The sequence below is a fragment of the Pleurodeles waltl genome, chromosome 6 (genome assembly GCF_031143425.1).
Source record: "Pleurodeles waltl isolate 20211129_DDA chromosome 6, aPleWal1.hap1.20221129, whole genome shotgun sequence".
Taxonomy (NCBI): Eukaryota; Metazoa; Chordata; class Amphibia; order Caudata; family Salamandridae; genus Pleurodeles; species Pleurodeles waltl.
In genome coordinates, this window is record NC_090445.1 from 453,324,036 (window position 1) to 453,345,951 (window position 21,916).

The following is a 21,916-nucleotide window of genomic DNA, read 5'->3' on the forward strand; positions in this document are numbered from 1 at the left end:
CAGGTTTTAAACCTGAGATACAGCAAGCTGTCTTAAATATGCCCTTTGATAGGGAACATCTATTCGAACCGTAGATAAACGCAACAATACAAAAACTCAGAAAAGATTCAGAGAAGTTAAAAGCTATGGGTGCGCTGTACACCACACCCACTAGAGGCAATTTTTGTAGGCCACAATTTAGAGGTGGCTTCAAACCATCAGCTACAGAGACAATAACCTCACAACAAAAACGGACCTCACATTTTTATACAATAGGAATGTTAAGGATCCAATAATAGAGGAGGAGGGAAAGCATCCGCTTCCAGAGGTTCCTCCACCTCAACCAAGCAGTGACTTGCTGAACATTCCCCCAGCCACATATCCCCCGTGGGAGGAAGACTGGTTAACCTTTATCCTCAATGGCACAACATCACTACAGACCAATGGGTTCTGTCAATTGTCCAACATGACTATTGTCTGGAACCCATTTCCACTCTGCCAAAATTCCCCCTCACTCACATAAACTCTCTCAAGACCATCTCACTCTACTAAAAGAGGAGGTACGCTACCTCCTGCTCAATTGGGTCATGGAAAGGTACCTATATCCCAACATTGATCAGGAGTATATTCACTATACTTCCTCATACCAAAGAAAGACTGCTCATTAAGACCAATTTTAGATCTCCGGCATCTCAACTTATACATTCTTTCAGAACACTTTCAAATATGGTCACTGAGCAAGACGTTATTCCCCTACTACAACAAGGGGATTACATGACTATATTTGACATCAAGGATGCTGATTTCCACATTCCCATACATCCAGCACATCGCAAATACCTAATATTTGTCACTGCACGAAAGCACTACCAATTCAAGGTACTTCAATTCAGGGTAACAGCACCAAGGGTGTTCACCAAATTTTTAGCAGTAGTTGCAGCGTGTGTTCCCATATCTAGATGACTGGCTCATAAAAGCCAGCACAATTCACACTTGTCGGCGTAACACTCAATACACTGTAGATGTTCTACACAGTTTGGGATTCACAATCAACTACCTCAAATCCCACTTGCAACCATCACAAATACAGCAGTATGTGGGAGCAATTCTGAACACTCAGTCAGGAATAGCATAGCCAAACCCAGTAAGAATTCAAGCATTTCATAATCTAATCTCTCAACTGCAACACAGTCACACTTATACAGTGAAGTTAGTGATAAAAACTGTTAGGAATGATGGATTCCTGTATAGCCATAGTTCCACATGCAGGACTGCAGCAGTGTCTTTACCTACAGCGGTCTCAGTCACAGGGTCAGCTTTAGGATCTAGTGTTGTTTGGACCGCCAGACTCCGTGGAATCACACCAACCTCTCAAAAGGGCAGCCCTTTCAGGACCCTGTGCCTCAGACCACACTTACAAACAGATTAATCACAGACAGGTTGGGGCGCTCACCTCAACAACCTCATCATACAAGGGAAATGGGACTCCATCCAACAGACTTATATAAATTACCTGGAATTACTAGCAGAGCAGTCTTCCTAGCACTCAAAGTATTTCTGACACAAATCTCACACAAGATAGTGTTAATAGGTACTGCAAAAACAGGGGGGGGGGGGAGGACATTCATCTCGATTGTGCCTTCTAGCTCTGACAATTTGGAACTGGGCAATTCACATTCACATTCAGCTACTGGCAGAGTATCTCCCGGGAAGGGTCAATCAACTAGTGGACCTGTTAAGCAGGATGCAGCAACAAGTCCACAAATGGGAAATTCACCCACAAGTAATGGGGAACGCCGGACATAGATCTTCGCCACATAAGAACTCAAAATTCCAAAGCTTCATGTCCAGATACCCACACCCTCAGTCCATGGGCAATGCTCTATGGATGAATTGGTCAGGGATATTTTCTTACGCTTTTCCGCCTCTCCCACTCATTCACTTTCTCATACGCAAATTCAAACAGACCTCACTCACTATGATTCTTATAGCCCCCACATGGGCACGTCAACATTGGTATACAACACTGGATCTGTCTGTAGTACCTCATCACAAGCTTCTAAACAGACCAGATCTGTTGACTCAAAGGAAAGACCAAATCAGACATTCAAATCCCAACACACTCAATCCTGCGATATGGCTCCTGAGGTCATAGAATTTGGTTACTTACAACTTCCATCTGAATGTATGGATATTCCGAAGGAAGCACGCAAACCCACAACTAGACATTGTTCTGCTGCTAAATGGAAACATTTTGTATATTCTTGTCAGTCCAGAAATATTGATCCACTTAACACTTCAGGAAAGACACTGTATGCTATTTGTTACACTTACAAAAAGCAAATCTAGCATACTCTTCCATTAGGCTTCGTTTAGTGGCCATAGCTGCTTACCTTCAAAATAGACAACATCTTTCTTTATTTAGAATCCCTGTCAACAAAACATTCATGGAGGGCCTTAAGAGAATCATTCCACCTAGAGAGCTCCTGTATGGAATCTTAATATTGTACTCACGAGATTTATGGGTCCACCATGTGAACCCATGCATTCTAGTACTTTACAGATCCTCTCATGGAAGGTTGCTTTTTTAGTAGTCATAACTTCTTTAAGCAGAGTTAGTGAAATTCAAGCGTTCACTCTAGAATAACCTTTCTTCCAAATTCATAAGGGCAAACTAGTCCTTAGAACAAATCCAAAGTTCCTACCTAAAGTAGTTTCACCTTTTCATATTAATCAATGGAATTGCCAGTCTTCTTTCCACGACCAGATTCATTTGCTTCTACATACCCTTGATGTTGAAAGAGTTCTTATGTATTGCATCAACAAAACAGAAGACTCAAAAGGAAATCAAAACAACTGTTTGTTGCTTTTTCACAACCTCTCAAAGGTAATCTCATTTCAAAAAATGGGTTAGCTAGATGGATAGTGAAGTGTATTCAAACTTGTATCTTAAAAGCTAAAAGACAACTACCAATAGTTCCTAAAGCACTTTCTACTAGAAAAAAAGGAGCTTCAATTGCATTTTTAGGGAACACACAAATAGCAGATATATGTAAAGCAGCTACATAGTCTACACCACACACATTTACTAATAATTAGTGCGTAGATGTCCTAACTCGCCAGCATGCATATGTTGGACAAGCAGTACTTATGACATTATTTCAAGCTACTCAAGCTCCTACCGGCTAGCCACTGCTTATTTGGGCACTGACAGAAAGGCCTTCTGGTTCACCACCAACCCTCAAGAATCCAAGCACAAAAAGGAAGACTCGAGAAAAAGTGGCACCAAGAACAGACACCTCACAACCACGTAGCCTTCAAGAATGCCATCCGCAGACACCACCAACTCATGCGAACCGCCTTCAAAGAAAGCATCGACAGCAACGCACACAGCTACAAGGAGCTCTTCAACAACGTGAAGGAACTCTCCTACCCCGGCTCCAACAACGAGATCCTGCCATAACAAGACCTCTGTGACTCCCTAGCCACCTTCTTCTACCGCAAGATCACAGATATCCATGACAGCTTCAATACCAATACCCCCCCCCCCCTAAACCCCCCCCTTCAACCACCAACACCACTGACTTACCGCCTGCCTGCCGCTCTCCTGGGCCCACGTCAACAACGAGGACACCATAAAAACCATGAACGCCATCCACTGCGGCTCACCATCCGACGTCTGCCCTCACCACATCTTCAACAAAGCGAACTCAGTCATCCCACCCCAACTCTGGAAGATCATCAACAGTTCCATCGAGACCACCACTTTCCCAGAGAGCTGGAAACACACTGAGATCAACGCCCTCCTCAAGAAACCCAAGACCGACCCAAAGAACCTCAAGAACTTCCGACCCATCTCCCTGCTCCCCTTCCCGGCAAAAGTCATTGAGAAAATTATCAAAAAGCAACTGACCCGTTTCCTCGAGGAGAACACCACTCAGGACCTGTCCCAATCCGGATTCCAGAGGAACCACAGCACCGAAACTGCCCTCATTGTTATCACTGATGATACCAGGATCATACTGGACAACGGCGAAGCCGTGGCCCTGATCCTCCTGGACCTCTCAGCCGCATTCGACAACGTCTGCCACCACACCCTATGCACACGCCTCAACGACGCAAGGATCCATGACAGAACCCTGGACTGGATCACCTCCTTCCTCACTGGCAGAACTCAAGAGTCCGCCTCCCTCCATTACGCTCTGAAGCCACCAAAATCATCTGCGGAGTACCCCAGGGATCGTCCCTCAGCCCGACCCTCTTTAACGTCTGCATGGCGCCACTCGCAAACATGGCCGGATCTCACAACCTCAACATCGTCTCATACACCGATGACACCCAGCTGCCTCTCCCTCACCAAGGACCCCACCACCGCCAAAACCAACCTACACGAAGGAATGAAGGCCATCGCCGAATGGATGAAGAGCAGCTGCCTGAAACTGAATTCTGACAAAACTGAGGTCCTCATCCTCTGCTCCACCATCTCTGCATGGGATGACTTCTGCTGGCCTGCCACACCGGGAACCACACCAACACCCACCGACTACGCACGCAACCTGGGATTCATACTGGATTAATCGCTATCAGTGACCCAGCCGTCTCTTCCTCCTGCTTCAACACCCTCCACATGCTTCAGAAGATCTACAAATGGATCTCCACTGAAACCAGAAGGACGGGCACGCAAGCCCTGGTAAGCAGCAAACTGGACTACGGCAACGCCCTCTACGCAGGAATCACAACCAAGCTCCAGAAAAGACTGCAAAGCATACAGAATGCCTCCGCACGCCCCATCCTGGACATCCCTCGCCACATCACAGCCCACCTTAGAGACCTGCACTGGCTCTTGTCAACAAGAGAATCACATTCAAACTCCTCACCCATGCTCACAAGGCACTACACAACACTGGACCAGAATACCTCAACAGACGGCTCTCCTTCTACACCCCGTCCCAACAGCTTTGCTCCGCTGACCTTGCCCTTGCCACCCTCCCACGCATCCACAGAATGACCACCAGCGGCTGATCGCTCCCCCACTTCGCCGCCAAGACGTGGAACACTCTTCCCACCCACCTATGACAGACAAGGACCTACTTACCTTCAGGAGACACCTCAAGACTTGGCTGTTCGATCAGTAGCACCTCCGCCCCCTCCCCCCGATCAGCACCTTGAGACCCTCACGAGTGAGTAGTGCGCATTACAAATGCTTTGATTGATTGATTGACTGCTTTACAGTCTATGCAAAGCATGTTTATCTACAACTACACGTGCCATTGAACAGAAAATGTTACTTATCCAGTAGACATCTGTTTGTGACATGTAGCGCTGTAGATTCGCCCTGGAAACCTATAGTCGTTGTAGTACAGTATATTGTAAATATGCATACACATTGCATGGACATCTCTCTCTTTTACTTATTATCTATCTACATATACATATACACACTCTTTACTTCACCCACCTGCGTGAAAACAATCTAACAAAGGACTTGATGCCCATGCACAGTATCACCGAGAGGAGGAGTCACTCGATCTCGTGACTCAAACATTATTCGAAGAAAAACAACTTGTAACACTCCAAGCCCAACACTAGATGGCGGACTTATGCAAAGCATGTGAATCTACAGCACTACATGCAATGAACAGATGTCTACTGGGTAAGTAACGTTTTCTTTCTCCTTGTTGTGCCACCCCTGGGAAGGCATACAATTCTAATGTCTTCCCAGGCCTACCAGTGTTGGTAAAGCTGGGAATCCTTAGAATACATGGGTTGATGTTTGGTAACATCCAAGCTCCACAAATGTAATGCTTTCATGGCTTAATGTAACACAAGGCAACGACTTGTGCTGCCTTGCATTATAACAGATTTAACAACCCATGCAGGGTGCCTCTACGCGTCATGGCAAATCTCATTCTAGGTTTTGCGTCACACTGCGTGGCACAAGGGAAACACAGAACCTTGCTGAATGTGCCATGTAATGTCTAAAAGAGCCAGTGATATTAGGATGTGGTGTCGTGCCTTCCCTTCATTATGTACCTTTTTTTAGGGTCAAGCCTGTGAGTGCATGAGCTAGCAGGACTCTGTTGTGTACAGCAAAGGGCTCAAAGCCCGCCTGTCGCTTACTATTTGTTGGCTTGCATGGCAGTCTTCTTTACAGCCTCGTAACTTGTCAATGCAGGCCAAGCATCATTTCTGTTCCTCGGTTTTGAGCAGGGACCAAGCACTGATTAATTCAATTTATTCAGTACCCATCCTGTGCTCCAGACGTGATTGAGGTACTATTTTGTTCTTTTTAAGTTTTAGTGCCCTGCAAACAGAAGGCTTGTGACTGGCAAAAACGTACCCAGCAGGACAAACAAAATTGCAAAGTTGTATTTTTAAAGCCAACTTTATTTTGCCAAGTCCTCTTTTCTCACTTTGCACTCATGTTTTCGTTTGTTTTGACTCTTGGGTGCTGTTCTCAAAAGATGACTATTACCTTGTTCTAAATATTGCAAAGCAACATTGTTTCTTTATTGTGTGTAATTTCAGAAATGATGCTTTAACACATAATCTTGCAGTACCCCCAATCCACCCCACTCCAATCCACCTCACTACAGTCCATCCCACCCCACTCTACTCCAATCGCCCCCACTCTATCCCATTCCAGTCCACCGTGCTCCAGCATGCCCCACTCAAATCCAGTCTAATCCACCCCACCCAGTCCCATCCACCCCAATCCAACCACCCACCCCAAAACAATCCAACTCATTTCAATCCACCTCACCCCATTTCAGTCCATCCCACTCCAATCCACCCTGCACCAATCCACCCTACTCCACTCATTCTACCCTGATCCACTCCAACCTACTCTACCCTATTCCACCCCACTCTGACCCTCTGCCACTGAACCACTGAAATCTCAACTACTCAGCTCTGACACTCTACTCCACGACACTCCAATGAATCCACTCTACGACACTCTACTCCCTCACTCCACTCTGACACTCTATGCCATTGCATGCTGAACAGCAGTCCCACTGGTGTACACCATGGCAAAACGCATTGCGAGACAGACGAGACCTGTTGGTTTGCCAATGCTTGTTCTTTTTAGTTCTTGTGTCAGATTATCCTGTGATCTGTGTTTATCTAACACAGTGTACTATTAGTTTTACACAGTTGTACCTAAACACTGTCTTCTAGTTTTAAATGGGACTGTGAAAAATAAATTAATCTAGTCAGTGGCTAAAGTGCACTGTGTGTGACCGGGAAGCCTGGGTTCAAATCCTGGATTCCCTGTATGACTAAAGTGTGCCATCTAAGTCAAATCAATTAACTTTGTGTCTAATTTACCTGATAGCGATATTTGAGAGCACTTTCAATTAATTCAGTTTAAGATGGACTGTGTACAAAAACTCACTTGTATGTTTTATTAGCCTGTAATATTCCACCGTCAATAACAATAATTATAAGGGACACCAGATAATGGGTTCACTTTGTTCACTTCTGGTGTTGTCAAGAGGGAGGGTTAAGTAATGTTCATAGTTCATGTATAGAAACGTTCACTTCACAAAATTGCATTAACATTTATTTGATCTAATGTACTAATTTGAAAAACTACTAAATTTTTAAAGATTTTATTGTTGTATGCCAAAAAGAGGTTACATTGCAAGATGGTAGTCCAGTATGTAGCAAAAGATTCCATTAGACATTTAAAGAACAGTGCTTGGCTACATAAATTTTTATGAAGAGTTAGCGCACAATTTTTGTAAAATAATTCAGTGTAACTAACTGACCCATAATAAAATGTCCATCCCCATCCTCCTGCCCAGTCACCACTGCCTTAACTATCTGTGTAGGGGAGCAGAGCAGTGAAACCTGTGGTGCATAAAAGAAAGTGCTCCAAAAGTGTGTTGGGGATAGGCCCCCTTAGACCACTGCCTTGTGTAGTTACCTATATTTGGCAGGAACAACTAGTACATAAAAACCAAGAGTATGTGTGTCGCTGATGGATTACAGGGTAAGTGCATCATCCTTGGTGCAGTCTTTAAAGCATTCCACCAAAATATCCCACTTCTGTGCTATAAAATATTTTCTCAGCCCACTCATTCCTCCTTGTGTAACAGCGTGCTCTCAGATTGAAACCAAGAGAGCAAGAAGTCGGAGAAAGCGGATCCTTTTGTTGCAGAGTAATATTGTGTTTTGCTAGACGAGCCAGGTCAAGGTATTAGCGAAGGGTTTCTTGAGCTTAGGGCGGGGAAATTTGGCGAATAGGACTATTTCTTGGAATTTCGTACACTGCCCATTGTGGTTGACAGCACCTCAAGAACTCTCTGGCAGTATGAAAGAGTGTGGGTCAAGACCAAAGCATATGAAGCAAATTGACATTTAATTGCATACAGTTAGGACAAATGCAGCTGCTGCGCCCTGGTATATTTTGGTAATTTGGGCAGTTGGAAGGTAGGCTCAGTTCAGAATATTAAATTGAATATACTTAAAACTGGAGCCGCCGGATACTTTATGGGGATATTCCAGTATTTTAGCCTAATCCACATTGTGCAGAGATTTGGCCAAGTCAGTCTCTCAGTAATGATTCCCACACTGTATGCCTTAAGTTTTAAACTGCATAGGAATATAATCAAAATATCGCTTTCTCTCCAAGAAAGATTGGGTAAATTTGGATAAGGCGGATGCCCTTGACACCTTGCACAAGAGCATTAATTTACTATTGAGCAAGGACATAATATGCCACTTGAATGTAGCATTCCTAGAGGCAATCACATAAAGACCACAGTGAATAAATAGTGCAATGTACAAAATAGTAAATACACTAATAAAGTAGTCTGGTGTGGCCTCGTCTTGGATGTGTTGGTAGAATTGACTTTTGTTCTGAATTTTGAACCTTTTGTCTTGATTTTTTATTTATTTATATATATATATATATATATATATATATATATATACAGTCCTGTCCTGAATTGGCCACCATACCAGGTGGTCACCCTACACTTGGCTGATGAAAAATAGTAGTCCTTGTAATTAAGTGAAATGTCACCTTATCGCTGTATTATGCTCTGAACTTGCATCACCGCCCATAGATAATGTGAGGGCGCCAAAGTCCACTCTGACATTAATCGCAACCCGCTGCGGCCGTTATACATGTACTGCATGCGTTTAAGTCACCGAGGTATGCTCTCAGAGGCACGGGTTGACGCTGGTCCCCCGCCATTCACACAAGCAAAGCCACGAACATTAATTTCTCATGGTGTCAAACTCGCCCCATTCTCCACAACACATATAACAGGCTGCCACCCGGAAGGGCCCGACCCGTTTTAGTCTGAAACACAGTCCAATAGGTTCACAGTTTATTGTAACAAACTTGTAGCTTGTAACAAACTTGTAGCTCTTGTTTTATAAGAGATTTTGCTGTCAAGTGTTGTGCGGTCGCATCTTACTTGTCTTCGTGCTATGACCAAATGGATTGTTTTTTTCTAAGCGATTATGGGTTTTTTGATTCAACAAGACTGTTTATGCCAATTGTGGTATATTTCGGCCTGCTTTGCTGTCTGTACAAAAATGAATGCCTGGTGTTGTCTGAAGTAGGCACTTGCTGTGAGTTTTTATTAGGGTTGAGCCTGCAAGTGCACGCGCTAGCGCATGCATCTCGCATGCGAGACACTGTTGTGTTCAGTGAAGGGCTTTGAGCCCCCTGTCGCTCACCATTTGTTGGTTTGCGTGGCACTTTTTTTGTCTTTTTTTTATTTTATTTTTTTATTTATTTTTTATTTTTTTCACAGCCTCGTAATTCGGCAACTCATGTCTGGCATCTTTTCCGTTCCTCTCTGTGGAGCAGGGATCATGCACTAATTGATTTCAACTTAATTTAGTGCCCGCCCACTGCTCCCAACATGATTGAGGTGCTATTTTGTTCTAACTTCCAGTGCCCCACAAACAGAAGGCATGTGACTGGCAAAAACATGCCCAGCAAGACAAACAAAATTTTTATTTGTTAAAGGTTAACTTTATTTTATTTTAAGTGTCTTTTCTCAGTTTCCACTCATCTGTCTTTATTTGTTTTTGCTCGTGGGCGCTGTTGTCAAAAGTTGACAATTAACTTGTTCAAAATATGCAAGACCCATTGCATTGCAAATGTTGTTACTTGGTGTTGCGAGCGTCTGTCTAAATGTGTGCCCTAGTTAAGTAGAAACAAAGGCAGACGCTCTTTCCGTTCCCTTCAGTAGCAAATGCGTTTCAGGCCGAATGGGGCCCTCCATGGAGTGTAAAGGCAACATCTGGAAACAATTCACCTTGTGTCACGGCTGTTACAAGTACTATTGGGTGGGGGTGGGAGGCGGTGGAGTGCGCCCCTGAGGCCTTATTGTAGCCGGCAACTCAAAACAACAGGTCCATTGCTGAGTTACTCATGTGGTGTGATATTTCAGAAATTACTTTATCCGCCCCAGGCTAAGGGCCACTGTAAGTATACGGCCAAAGTTACTAAAAATGTAGTGACATTTGTATGAGTTAATGCTCAGTGGAAGGCCCTTCACAAAGGGTCGATTCGACATCTTTTAATTGCTTATTGCTGTATTTGGGTGTTAAACTGGTACTCATGAGGTGAAATCTTTGCCCAGATAGTGTTGCCATGTTAAACAAGCATGTACAATGCAACGGGTCTCGTGTTTAATCATGTTAGAGCTGATCGCGTTGTAAACTCCTAACCCGACTTTTCACCTATCGGGCAAAAGTGCATTTATGTACATAACCCGAAAAAGTGAAATTAACTATGTAAAGCGCTCGACTTCTGCCAAGCGAGATCGCGCTCGTGAATTAGAGAAAAAGAAGTCCACGAGCCCGATGGAAAACAGCAAGCCTCGCATGTTTTCTGTACTTGGTCGCTGCGCTCGAGGAGGGCTAGCTACCGGAAAAGGCATGACGTATGCGTGCCTTCGACTAATAAAAGCAAGCAGATTTTATTAGGCAAGCCCACAAACCGTGAAGTTGACAGGGCTCCGAGCCCTTTTCTAAATACTAAAGCGTCTCGCTGCGATGCGCGAATGCATGCAACGCAAGCTCGACCCTAAAAAGGCAAAATAGGGAAGTCGTCTTTTTAAAAAAAATTAATTAAAATTTCTGCATCATGCCGCATAGTTTTTCTTGGTGCAAAATTTAGTCGACCCTGCCGCATAATTTGGTCCTCCCTTGCTACATAATTCTAGTGGCCCTGCCTATGCCTAATTTCCTTTATTTTACAACACTGGGAGTCTTAAAAAACCCAAATGAAAGCCAGTTTTCTGTCTATGGCTTTGCGTATTCACTTTTTTCTCCTTCGCTGGGTTCTTTACGTGTTATAGTTATTAAGATAACTTGAGGTTGCAGGAATTTTATTTTCCTGCAAGTATATTTGATTGAGTTGAGGAGGGGTGTTGTCTTTTTTAGGATGAGCTCTACCTCTGTGTAATCCATCTCTAAACCTGGTGTTCTCCATTTCGGTATTGGTAAGTAGAAGTAAAGCTAGAGACCACAAAGGATACGTTGGTTCTGCCTACATGTCAAGATGTGCCTGGCCATGGTCTGTGGTTATCGTTTGATGTTTTGTCGTCGGTGGTGCTTGAGCTGTACTAATGATTTTTCTGACACTTAATATCCTGGCTACCTTAGTAGAGGAGCTTAACGTAATTCCCTACAGCTCTATCGGGGCATCTTGTCCCTACCGTTGGTGAGAATACTGCTCGCCCAAAGGCTTTAGCGGATCTGTGGGGTTCCCTGGTTCCACCCAGATTACTAAACCATTAAACCCATGTAGGATGCCTCATTTCACGAAGAACCTCCCAGGCTTGCAAGAAAGCATGTCGTGATAGCGGATGAAGCCTTCCTGTTCCATGCTTCTAGGTGCTCTGAGGTCATCCTAACAGTGAGATTCATAAACAGGTATTCAATCTACAACACCCTAGCTCAAAATACATGCATCCCATACCTGTAGTTAGAAGGCACATGCCTGCTGACAATCACTCTATGGCTTGCCCTACACACCCTAAGTAGTGTGCATGACGTAGACACTAACGCCTTTGCTTCAGCCAGGAAATGTACATGCACAGTTTGCCTTTTTCTGATTATTTTACTATAATGTGTGAGGGTTCGAGCATTGGTAAGTTGGATGAGGCAGTTTAATGGTGTTGATCGCACAAAACTGATTTAAAAGAGGAATTTGTTTGCCCCTTAGCCTGGCTGTGGAGGTATGTGTTGCTGTCTGTGAAAGAACATTCTGCATATGCACATTGTGAAGGCATACATTCTTTCTTCTTTCCCCTGCAGTGAAAGCTCTCAAGGTGATCCAACTTCTGTTGACGACTCTGTGCAGGATATTGTCGCAGAACATCATGTCAGCGAGGATGGTTGGTATCAGTGTGTCCTGATCTGCAAGGCTTCCTCTGTAGTCTATTCAACCTATGTGGGGAAACAAAGAGCGTGTAGCACGATATTGGCAATATGTCTTGATGAGAACTTGGGAGAATTCTTCTGTTATAGACATAATCACATAAACTGAAGGACATTGAGTCCTAGCTATTATGACCATAGGCCTCATGGGTTTAAGGAAAATCAAATGCAGACCCGACAGGCCACTGCTTCTGGTGGGTCTGGGGCATGTAGTTAGGAATACGTGAGGCCAATATATTCCTTTTTAGGACTTAAATATCAGGTTGAAATTAGTTTTTACCCACTACGGGTACTTCCACTTTTGTCTGAAACATGTCTTGTTCCTTAGTTACTGCCCTGGGTTTGGTTATTAACAAAAACACAGTGAAGGGTTTAACTCCTCGTTTGGGTTTGCTGTGGGGGTGAGACTTTTGAGCAAACGTTCTTCCATTGCTGTTGAGTTGTACAGATTGCCACAATAAGTGGGATAAGGCATACCAGCAACCATGCAAGGTTAGTTTTCTCTTGCCGATTACTTAGGAGTGAACATGCTAAGTTCTCTTGTCAACAGTTTGGAAAAATACAACCCACACTTTCCATAGGGTTTGCCCCACGGTTATGCAGTTTATACCCTGTGTCCCATGAAGTGTTTGAGTTGGTGTCTCTGGTTGACTTTATAATACTGACATGAGTGCATTTAATTTATCATTTTCCGTGAGTGCTGCCACACTAAAAACCATTTGCATGTTTTTTTTAACGAAATAGTAGGGATTATGGTATAAAGCACAAAGACAAAATATAGTTTAGGAAATGTTAAACTGCAATTTTGAGATAAACAAAAATTGTTAACGATACAATAATTGGTCTGCTTTTGCTGATGAGTTCAGATGGAGATGCAAGAGGACATAGGTTTGTTTGGTTTGATCTGTTAGAATTTTAGTTTAGTTTTTGTTTTTATTTTTAAACTTACTGTCACATTTGTCCATAAATGAAGTGATAAATAAAAACATAAGCACGTAACTTTATTTTGACTCCAAAACTGATGTAAATGTTATTTTGAGTACTGTTTGTGTTATCCTGTTTGGATTAGAAGGCAACCCCCCCCCCCCCCCCCCCAGCTGTGTGTAGTGGACAATCTCTTGAGGGCAGCATAGTTGAGTGCTTGTTGGCAGTCCATACATGTCTAGGCAGCAATTAGAATGTATTTTTTAATGTATATTGCATGGATCTAACCACCAGGGAAATGGGGTGTCTTACAACGAACAGACCAAGATACTTTAGAAGAGAGTAACAAAGTCATACATCATCAGAGCTACACCATTAGTACAGTAAAACAGAACTGGAACTAAGAGCTGTGAAGGAGTTAGACAACAAAGGGGAAGGGCAGGGGTGCTAGTCTGAGGAGCATATGCTGCGTGGACTAGGTAAGGAGGATGGGGAGGCAGGGCTTTACTCTGCTAGATGGATTTTGGATACATGTATTATCAGTTTTTCCTGAAGGATAGGAGACTGTTGGATTGGATATTCTTGATGTCTCTAGTTTTAAGATGCTGTCTCATATGTGCTTCCTAGGAGTAGGAACTGCAGGCATAATGTTTGTTCAGGTGAGTCTTGTGTTCTGTTAGCCTCATTCCTTGGAGTTCTGGTAACAGGGCAGTGGAACTGCAGTGAGTGGAGTTCTGTTTTCATTTTGTATGTGTTTGGGCACTGTCCGCTGTAATTCCGCTTTGAGCACATGCTTTTAATGGTATCTGGGCACCGAGAAGGCCTTGGGCATTTCATATTGGTTACATTTTAATGGGTAAAGTGGGCATTCTCCACTAGAGAGATCCCATTCTGGCCTTGTTATAGAGCGTGGTTTCATTTTGCTTATGAGCTATGTGATAAATACTCTGTGCTTATTTCCCAATTTATAATACAGCCCCTTTAAAGTGCTTTGCAGTGCCCATAAGCAAGACAGTGATCTGATTGCTTACTTTGTGCACCCCTCATCTTTGTTTCTGACCAGATTGTCTTTGGCAAGTGAAAGTGTTGCTGATTTGTGCCCTCTTGTTCTGCTTGTTAGAATGCGAGCCCATCGAAGCCATGGCAAAGTTTGACTACACAGGGCGAACCACACGAGAGCTGTCCTTCAAAAAGGGGGCGTCCCTTTTATTGTGCCACAGAGCCTCTACAGACTGGTGGGATGGACGTCACAACGGGATCGATGGGCTCATCCCCCATCAGTATGTTGTTGTCCAGGATGCGTAAGTCAGGTTTTATTTATTTGTCTGTTACACTAAAGCTGGTTACTTTCCTAATTCCTACCATGACTGAAGGGGTGGTTTGAAGTTAGAGGAGGAAAAATGGATAATTTTGTTAATAGTGGAAAGATGTAATCAAATGAAATTCAGGTAAAAGAGTGGGTAGAAGAAACTGACGATAAACTAGTGACCTTGAGTTGGTGATGAAGAATTTGGACCTCAAATTGTTGACTTGAAGAGATGAAAGAAAAACAACCTTGGTTGAATTGTTAGCTGAAAGGAATTCCGTGAAAAGATGGATTTACTTCTTAATATTATATCGTTATTAAAGAAAACATTGATAATATAGGACAATCTTGAAGTATGAGATAGACTAATAGGCCTTATCGAAAGCAGCCTTAAGGATACTGTGGAACAGTAGAGACGTCCTACGACTAGTGGGAAGAAAAGAATACAAACCTCAGTAAAAGAGTTGTAGAAAAATAGCTCTGTAGACCTCAATTAAACGTTTATTGAAGAATAGGGCTATACACCTCAATCGAAGGGTTATGGAAAAACTGGACTATAACTCTGGAATATAAATTTAAAGAAGAATTGGAACCAAGACCTACATTCAAAGATTATGAGAAAACAGGGCTGTAGACATGAATCGATAGATTATGGAAAAAGAGGAATATAGACTTCAATCAAAAGCTTATTGAAGAATAGTTCTTTAAACCTCGATCAAATGGAAAAGGGATAACAGGACGAGAACGCTTGATCAATGGTTTATGCAAAACAAGAAACCTCCATTGAAAGGTTGACAGAATAGGAACAGAAAGACCAATATCAATTGTTCTGAACGTGCAGGGCTGCATACCTGAGTGGAAAGGTTATGAAAGAGCGCCAGGGAGAACTCAATCGGAGGTTAACAAAAGAAGAGATATCTGAATCAAAGGCTGAAGTGAAGAGATGATATTGACTAACATTTTCTTATCTGCCCCTTAATGTAGTGAGGATACATTTTTGGAGAGATCGAGCCCTAGAACTGAGCTGGAAGCTGCTCCTGAGCCACCACCTGAAGAAAAGGTGTCTGCGAGAGCCACCGTGGCGTGTCCCATAGGAGGTCATGTTGCTGATATCTACCTAGCCAACATCAACAAGTAAGGAAAACAGCTTGTGGTTGAGCTGACTACTGAACGTTGACTTGAACTAGGCTGCTATTGTCCACCTTGCCATCATCAAGTGACCGAAAATATAGCACTTGCTGTGCAGAAGCTATTGCCGTTGCACACATGGGCTAACATTATTGAACTCTCTATCTTGGAAAAAATTTCACAAAATGATAGATAATTTGCAGATATGTGTTTGTATTGTAAAAGACAGTTTTTGAAGATGTTGTAGGCTTGATGCAAAAATGTGTTTTTATGAAAGCAGATGTGGGGCAGTTATGTGCAATATATTGCCAAAAATGCAGAAATTATCTTCATCCATAAAACCTAAATGTTTAAATATCCACTGTTCATGTCTAACCTTTATTTCCATTATCCTTTGGGAATTGTGTTTCTTGGAAAGTAATAAATCACCTGAGTCTTCCTCCTAAACCCACCACACACCTCGAGGTTGCATCCGTTGTGAAAAATCACTTTTTGGTTTTAGGTTTCGTCTAAGTTCATGTTTTAGTGTGTTAGAACTAAAACACACTTAAGTACACAAAGCAGGAAAAACAGAGGAAAAACAGAGGAAAAGCTCTTTGTGCATCTCTAGTTATGACAGTCTTTCTGTATTTCCCTTGTTTGTTCTCGTCGTACATTTCAGTACTAATGCTGTGTTTTATTTACTTGTACTTTGAAGGCAGAGGAAAAGGCCAGAATCTGGTAGCATTCGGAGAGCCTTCCGACAGAGTGATAGTCATGCTGGAACTCAGGGTGTAGCATGCTCCTCTGAGCCTTCATCCCCGGGAGCTGCGACTAGTTCCAGGCCATCATCTCAGCCAATCCTGAGCCAAAGTCTTTTGAAGGACGCACCGGATAAGTGCTCCATCAGCGGCCATGGAAGCATGAACTCAATCACTCGGCACTCATCTATGAAGAGCAGAATAGACAGTCCACAGGCACGGAAGACCTCTGCTGCCGGGCGTTCCAAGAGCTTCAATAACCACCGGCCATTGGATGCAGAGTATATTGTTCAGGTATATGTGACTCTCCTACACATCATTTGCCATTATCTCAAGTTTGAAATTGCCAATGGTGGACACTTACAAGATGTTTGCAAGAGCTTCAGAACATTTAACTTAAAATTGGTAATGCAAAGACATTGGGTTGGGGGAAATTCGGTGTACTCCTTTTTTAAAAATCTCAATTTAATGAGTATAATGTTGGCAGTTCTGCTCAAATGTGGTTTGGCACTTTGGGAGGCTATGTAATAGGGTGCTACTTGGAATGGGGATTAAAAATGCAATCCCATATATACTCTCCCAAAACTGAAAAATGAATGTCTTATGAAAAAAAATAGAAGATTGAGAATGGCTGGCTCTGACTCAACAAGGGCATCCCCTGGTGGCCAGTAATTCTATATTGTTATAGAAGGCACCATCAGAGATGGTCACTACTCAGAGTCGACAGAGAAAAGCATCACAAGTGGGGGTGGCAAGAACTTGCATGGACAACAAAGTCTTCTTGTGAAACTGCAAAGAAATTCATAGGACAGGTCTAGTATGTCCATTCTTGACGAACAGAAGTCCACTCACCGTGTTGCATGTCGGATACTACCTGCAGCACGCGGAGAAGCCCAATCCATGCATTACATGGACATAGTTATTTGGGCTTAGTGTTTCTAAGTTGAGAACACTTGGGTGTCATGCTTTTGATTGATAACATGGTAGCCTGGGGCAGGAAATGCAAGTTTAGTTCATTTTCAGTGGCAGCTGAATCTGTGCTGATGGCATTCAGGATTTTCTTGACTAGCCACCGTAAGCATCCCAGGGCCACATATACCTGCCTTGTCTTAGGCCAGGTCATCCGAACCCGTGTGGGTTGGGAAGTTTTGGCTGCATCATCACATAACAGTTAACATACAGTCACCATACTGCGTCTTGTTTCCTTGGTGGAGAGGGATTGGGTCACGTGTCAAGCTTCCATTATGACAGAGCTTAGATGAATGTTATTTTGGGAAGTCACTGCACAATCTTTGCATATTTGTAGCCCCTGCTATTAAAACTACAACCCCCCCCCCCCCCCCTCCCCGAAGTTAGCAGCTGATCAGTGAAGGTTCGAAGATCTTTGCTTAGGTGATGCAGGACTTGAATGGTTATACAGCAATGACTGTATGGCGGTAACCTGTATGGCCCTAGCGCCCCTGTTCAACTCTAAGAAGGCAAGTCTGTGCTGTCTTGGATCACTCGCTTCACAATATAAACTCTAAGATGGGCTGTCATGAAGCTCTCCCTGTACCCTGGGTACAGCTGCAAACACACCGGTTTCTGCTGTCCTGCAGCTTTCCATGTGCATGTTAGAGCTTTAACAAGACCGGTCGGTGCTGTCCTGCACCCTGTTGATACCTCCCGACTGTATTCATTCCACACCTTCACCAGGTGCTGCTGATGCTGCTCTCTGTCCTCCTCTGCATTATTTACACCATTTTACAGTCCCTTAATGCTTGTCAGCGCTCCTCGCTGTGTTTGTGTACAGCTCTTCCAGTGGTCTTCCCTGTGCCTGCACCCCTCTACTGCTCCTGCGAGACCGGGTAGTGCTGTTCTACCTGCAGCACCCCTTGCACCTATGTACATTCCCCCTCTCAGCCTCCTTGCAGTTATGCAGCTCTGACAACCCCTTCTTGTGCTGTTCGGAGGCCACAAACAGCCCTTTTAGTGCCCAATTTCAGCTCTTAGACTCAACTTACACACCTACTGCCAGCAGACAGCTATGGCTAAATCTGCTTGGAAAGTGTGCTCTTCTTTCAGCAGCTGAGTGTCTTTGATCCTGGCTACCTTCGTGCCAGACTCAGACCTGGACAGACACAGGCGTATTGTTCTCGCAGCAGGATTTAGTAGTGATGCATTATTTAGCGCAGTCAGTTTCAGCTTATAGTGTTTCTGCTAAAAGTGGCCCGAGCCAACTCCATCCTCTGGGACCAGTGAGGGAGGTTTCGAGCAGTGTACGGTTACTGACTGCTCCCCCGCCCGCCCCAGACTCACTCGCAGGCGAGCTTCAGACATCATTCACTGAAACGGGGTACTGGAGCGAATAAAGGCCACAAAAACAGCATTTAATCTCAAAAGTTGTTATATTGGCATTGAATGTAGAGCTGTGTAGGCATTCTGTACTGTACTTCAGTACTATCTCGAGCACTGCTTCTCCTTTAGAAGTAGTATTCAGCCACAGCTCTGCCGATGCACCTCAGTGCAAGCCCTCAGCGCCTCCTCCTGCCTCAGTACTGGTACCCAGGTATATTCATGTCCGTCGTTATGCACTAGACAAGCACGGGCCACTGCTTTCACGGTCTAGCAGGTATTGGGTCTCAGTGCTTGGCACTAGTTCTCTCCTGCCAGGGGCCGTATACTCTTCTTGAGAGGAGAAGCCAGGACTCTAAGTGTCTAGGCGTTTGGCCTCCTATAGGAATATTAAACAGTAACCATTAGGATATAACGCAAGAGGTGTGTTTTTCAGTTGAAGCATGTCATTGGTCTGGAGATCCAGTGGCTGGGAATGGCAAGAACTGATGGGGAAACTTGAAAGTCTAATGTTGTGCGAACCGCTGATCATAGTGGAAAAATGATTATGCCCAGTTGTCCCCTACGGATTTGCTTCTTATTTTAGACACTTTACAGGCTGAAGTACCAAAGGAACATAGAGCATCTGAAAGGGGGGCAATTGGTTTGTCAGGATCCAGGAGTATTGTAGACGGCACTAGACCCCCTCACAGACTACCAAGACGTGTCAGCCCCAGGACACTGTCGCCTGGTGACAGCAGCTGGTGGTGAAGTTTGAGTCTAGGAAACTCTTCTGAGGTGAACACAAGGTTCCTGACTTTGGTTTTTGGAAGTGTGACCCTGCCAGGGACTGCTCACCTGCACTTGTGTTGTATAGTGTTTGAAGTTCTCTCCAGTGCTGTGGCATGTCTACTTCACTACCACGTTTCCTGCTCAAGCAGTGTCCCCATTTTCTGGCTGGAAAGTGAGACAGCCCTGGACTCGGGCTCGCTCCTCGTGCTAGAGGTGCTTCTGTCACTCAAGACAGCACTCCACCTGGTAGACCAGCGGTCTGTCAATAAGAGCTTTGTCCTACCTAGGTCCCAGCTACCATGTTCCAGATTACGAGGCGCACACCCAGATATGCTTTGTAGGGCAAGATGAGATCAGAAAGTGCCTTATGTACTTAGCCAGTGGTCCATTTGTTGGTGTGGGAGATGGACACAGGACCCATCTCCAAACAGGTACACTGCTGATTATGAAAGTTTTGGCTGTAGCATTTCAGGGAGTGCAGAGCAGGATTTGCAAACACTTCCTCGGACTTGCACACCAGAAGTGGTCTTATTTTTCTGCCCACATCCTGAAAACAGGGGTATCGAACATGGAAAGACTCCACATTGCTCAAACATGTATGCAAGGCCTGGGGACTCATTGCTGCTACCCACCTGATTGCCTCTTTATACCAGTTTCCTTCCAAAGAGGGTAAAAAGCAAAGACAGAGGGTGCTTCTGGACCAGACCAGGCCTTAAATTTGGCATCTTAGTTTTCTTTTACTCAGCACCATGTGAAGCATGTTCGAGACAGGAGACAACTTAAATGGGAACAGGCAAAAGCCAAAGGACGGTACATCTGCAACCGAGTTAACCAACCTTATAGGCTTAAAAAACCCAGCTATGCCAGAGCCCCTCCATTACGACCTGCTGTGGCCCAGCTTCTCATGTAGCATCATAACAACCTCTATTGAACCAAGGAATGGTGCTAGGATTAGTGGTGCCCTTAACAAACTGGTAGTTGGGCCATATTTGATGCTTTTGGCCACAAACTGGTTCCCTGGCGGATGGCTCCCTAGGCAGGTGCATTCGGAGTCTGAACCTTGCCTGCAGCACCTCTTGCAGTTTCAGTACTAGGGTCCACATGCAGCCCTGCTAGTGCACTTTGTTTCCTCATCACGAGTCGTTATTCCAATATAAGATCTGTCAGTGCATCTGCGTTCCGAACCCCATCGCTTGTGCTTTCCAGAACTTGGAACACCAGCGAAGCCCCTTGTCTAGTGCTTACTGTCATTCCATTACACAGAATGCCCCACACACAGATCTACAATGCACCTCAGTACTATACTGTTCTTGAGAACAGGCAGTGTGAAATTATGCAACAGATATTTCCCAGTTGCTCCTGTCCATTTAACTCACTCATCAAGATTCTTGTACCAGTTTTCCTAAGCTCCCCCGTGCTGAGCACTTGTTTTCACAGCAGGTCTCCTGTGCAGAGGTGGCTGAGAGGTCGTGCAACGTGGCTATATTTTTAGAGGGGGGATTTCATTTTGTACAACTGACGATTGTCTGCAGAACAGGAACTGAAAAATATGTCCATTCTTGTAAGAGCTACCTAGGACTGCGGGGGCTCCACTACTGTTGTCCGCTGCCAGTGATTGTTGTGCTGTTATGTGTGTGAAATTAAGCAGTCTGTAAGACATTTTTCGCAGGTTAGTTTTTGTAATCAGGCTCTGGGTCTAAAGCTCCACTCAGTTAAAGTCGCTCAGGGTCCCTCCTAGGTGCTAGGTAGACGCCTAAAATGTGCGGTTGTTAGAAAAAAAATAAAAAAAGAAACAGGAAGATTCTGCGTCTGCTGGAGAACAAATTCTGTGAGTTGCAGTCAATCTGAATAGAAAAATATGTGTCATTGACATAGCAAATGAGTTTTTGAGACTGCTGAGTGGATGTTTGGGTTTGGGGGGGGTGACAGGAGGCAGTGAGCTTCCAGCTGACGCATCATGCATGCTCCCTGTAAACTTGTAAGTCACGTCCCTTGGATATAAGAAATGCAAGGGAATATTGTTTAGCGTGCAGTGTTATTATATAACCGGAAGTCCAGCCCCATTGGAAGTGGCAGAAGTGGCATTACTCAGCCTTCCCCCCCCCCCCCCCCCCCCCCCCACCCCCCAGTAGTATTCTGTTTGCGGCTGACGGGCTATCAAAAGTGCTTAAAGTGGAAACTACAGATTGTAAATAGACTCCTCCTGATTATTACTTGGGTTTGCTGTTACTTCGTGTCACCTCAGACCCGTGTCTAGCACTAATTGACATTCATGTCACGTGCACCTTCCAACATGAAGCATTCTGCACATTTTTCTAGG

General features: G+C 44.2%; 1 protein-coding gene across 2 annotated transcripts in view; it reads left to right on the forward strand.

Annotated features, from left to right (window-relative positions):
* The window catches only part of SRGAP2 (SLIT-ROBO Rho GTPase activating protein 2), a 488,054-nt gene that overhangs the window by 461,188 nt on the left and 4,950 nt on the right, over window positions 1-21,916 (forward strand). For both annotated transcript variants that reach the window (XM_069238579.1, XM_069238580.1), the window contains 4 exons: window positions 12,271-12,350; window positions 14,438-14,618; window positions 15,608-15,757; window positions 16,449-16,785. In XM_069238579.1, the coding sequence (XP_069094680.1) occupies window positions 12,271-12,350; window positions 14,438-14,618; window positions 15,608-15,757; window positions 16,449-16,785 (748 nt within the window). The remainder of the gene's footprint in view (window positions 1-12,270; window positions 12,351-14,437; window positions 14,619-15,607; window positions 15,758-16,448; window positions 16,786-21,916) is intronic.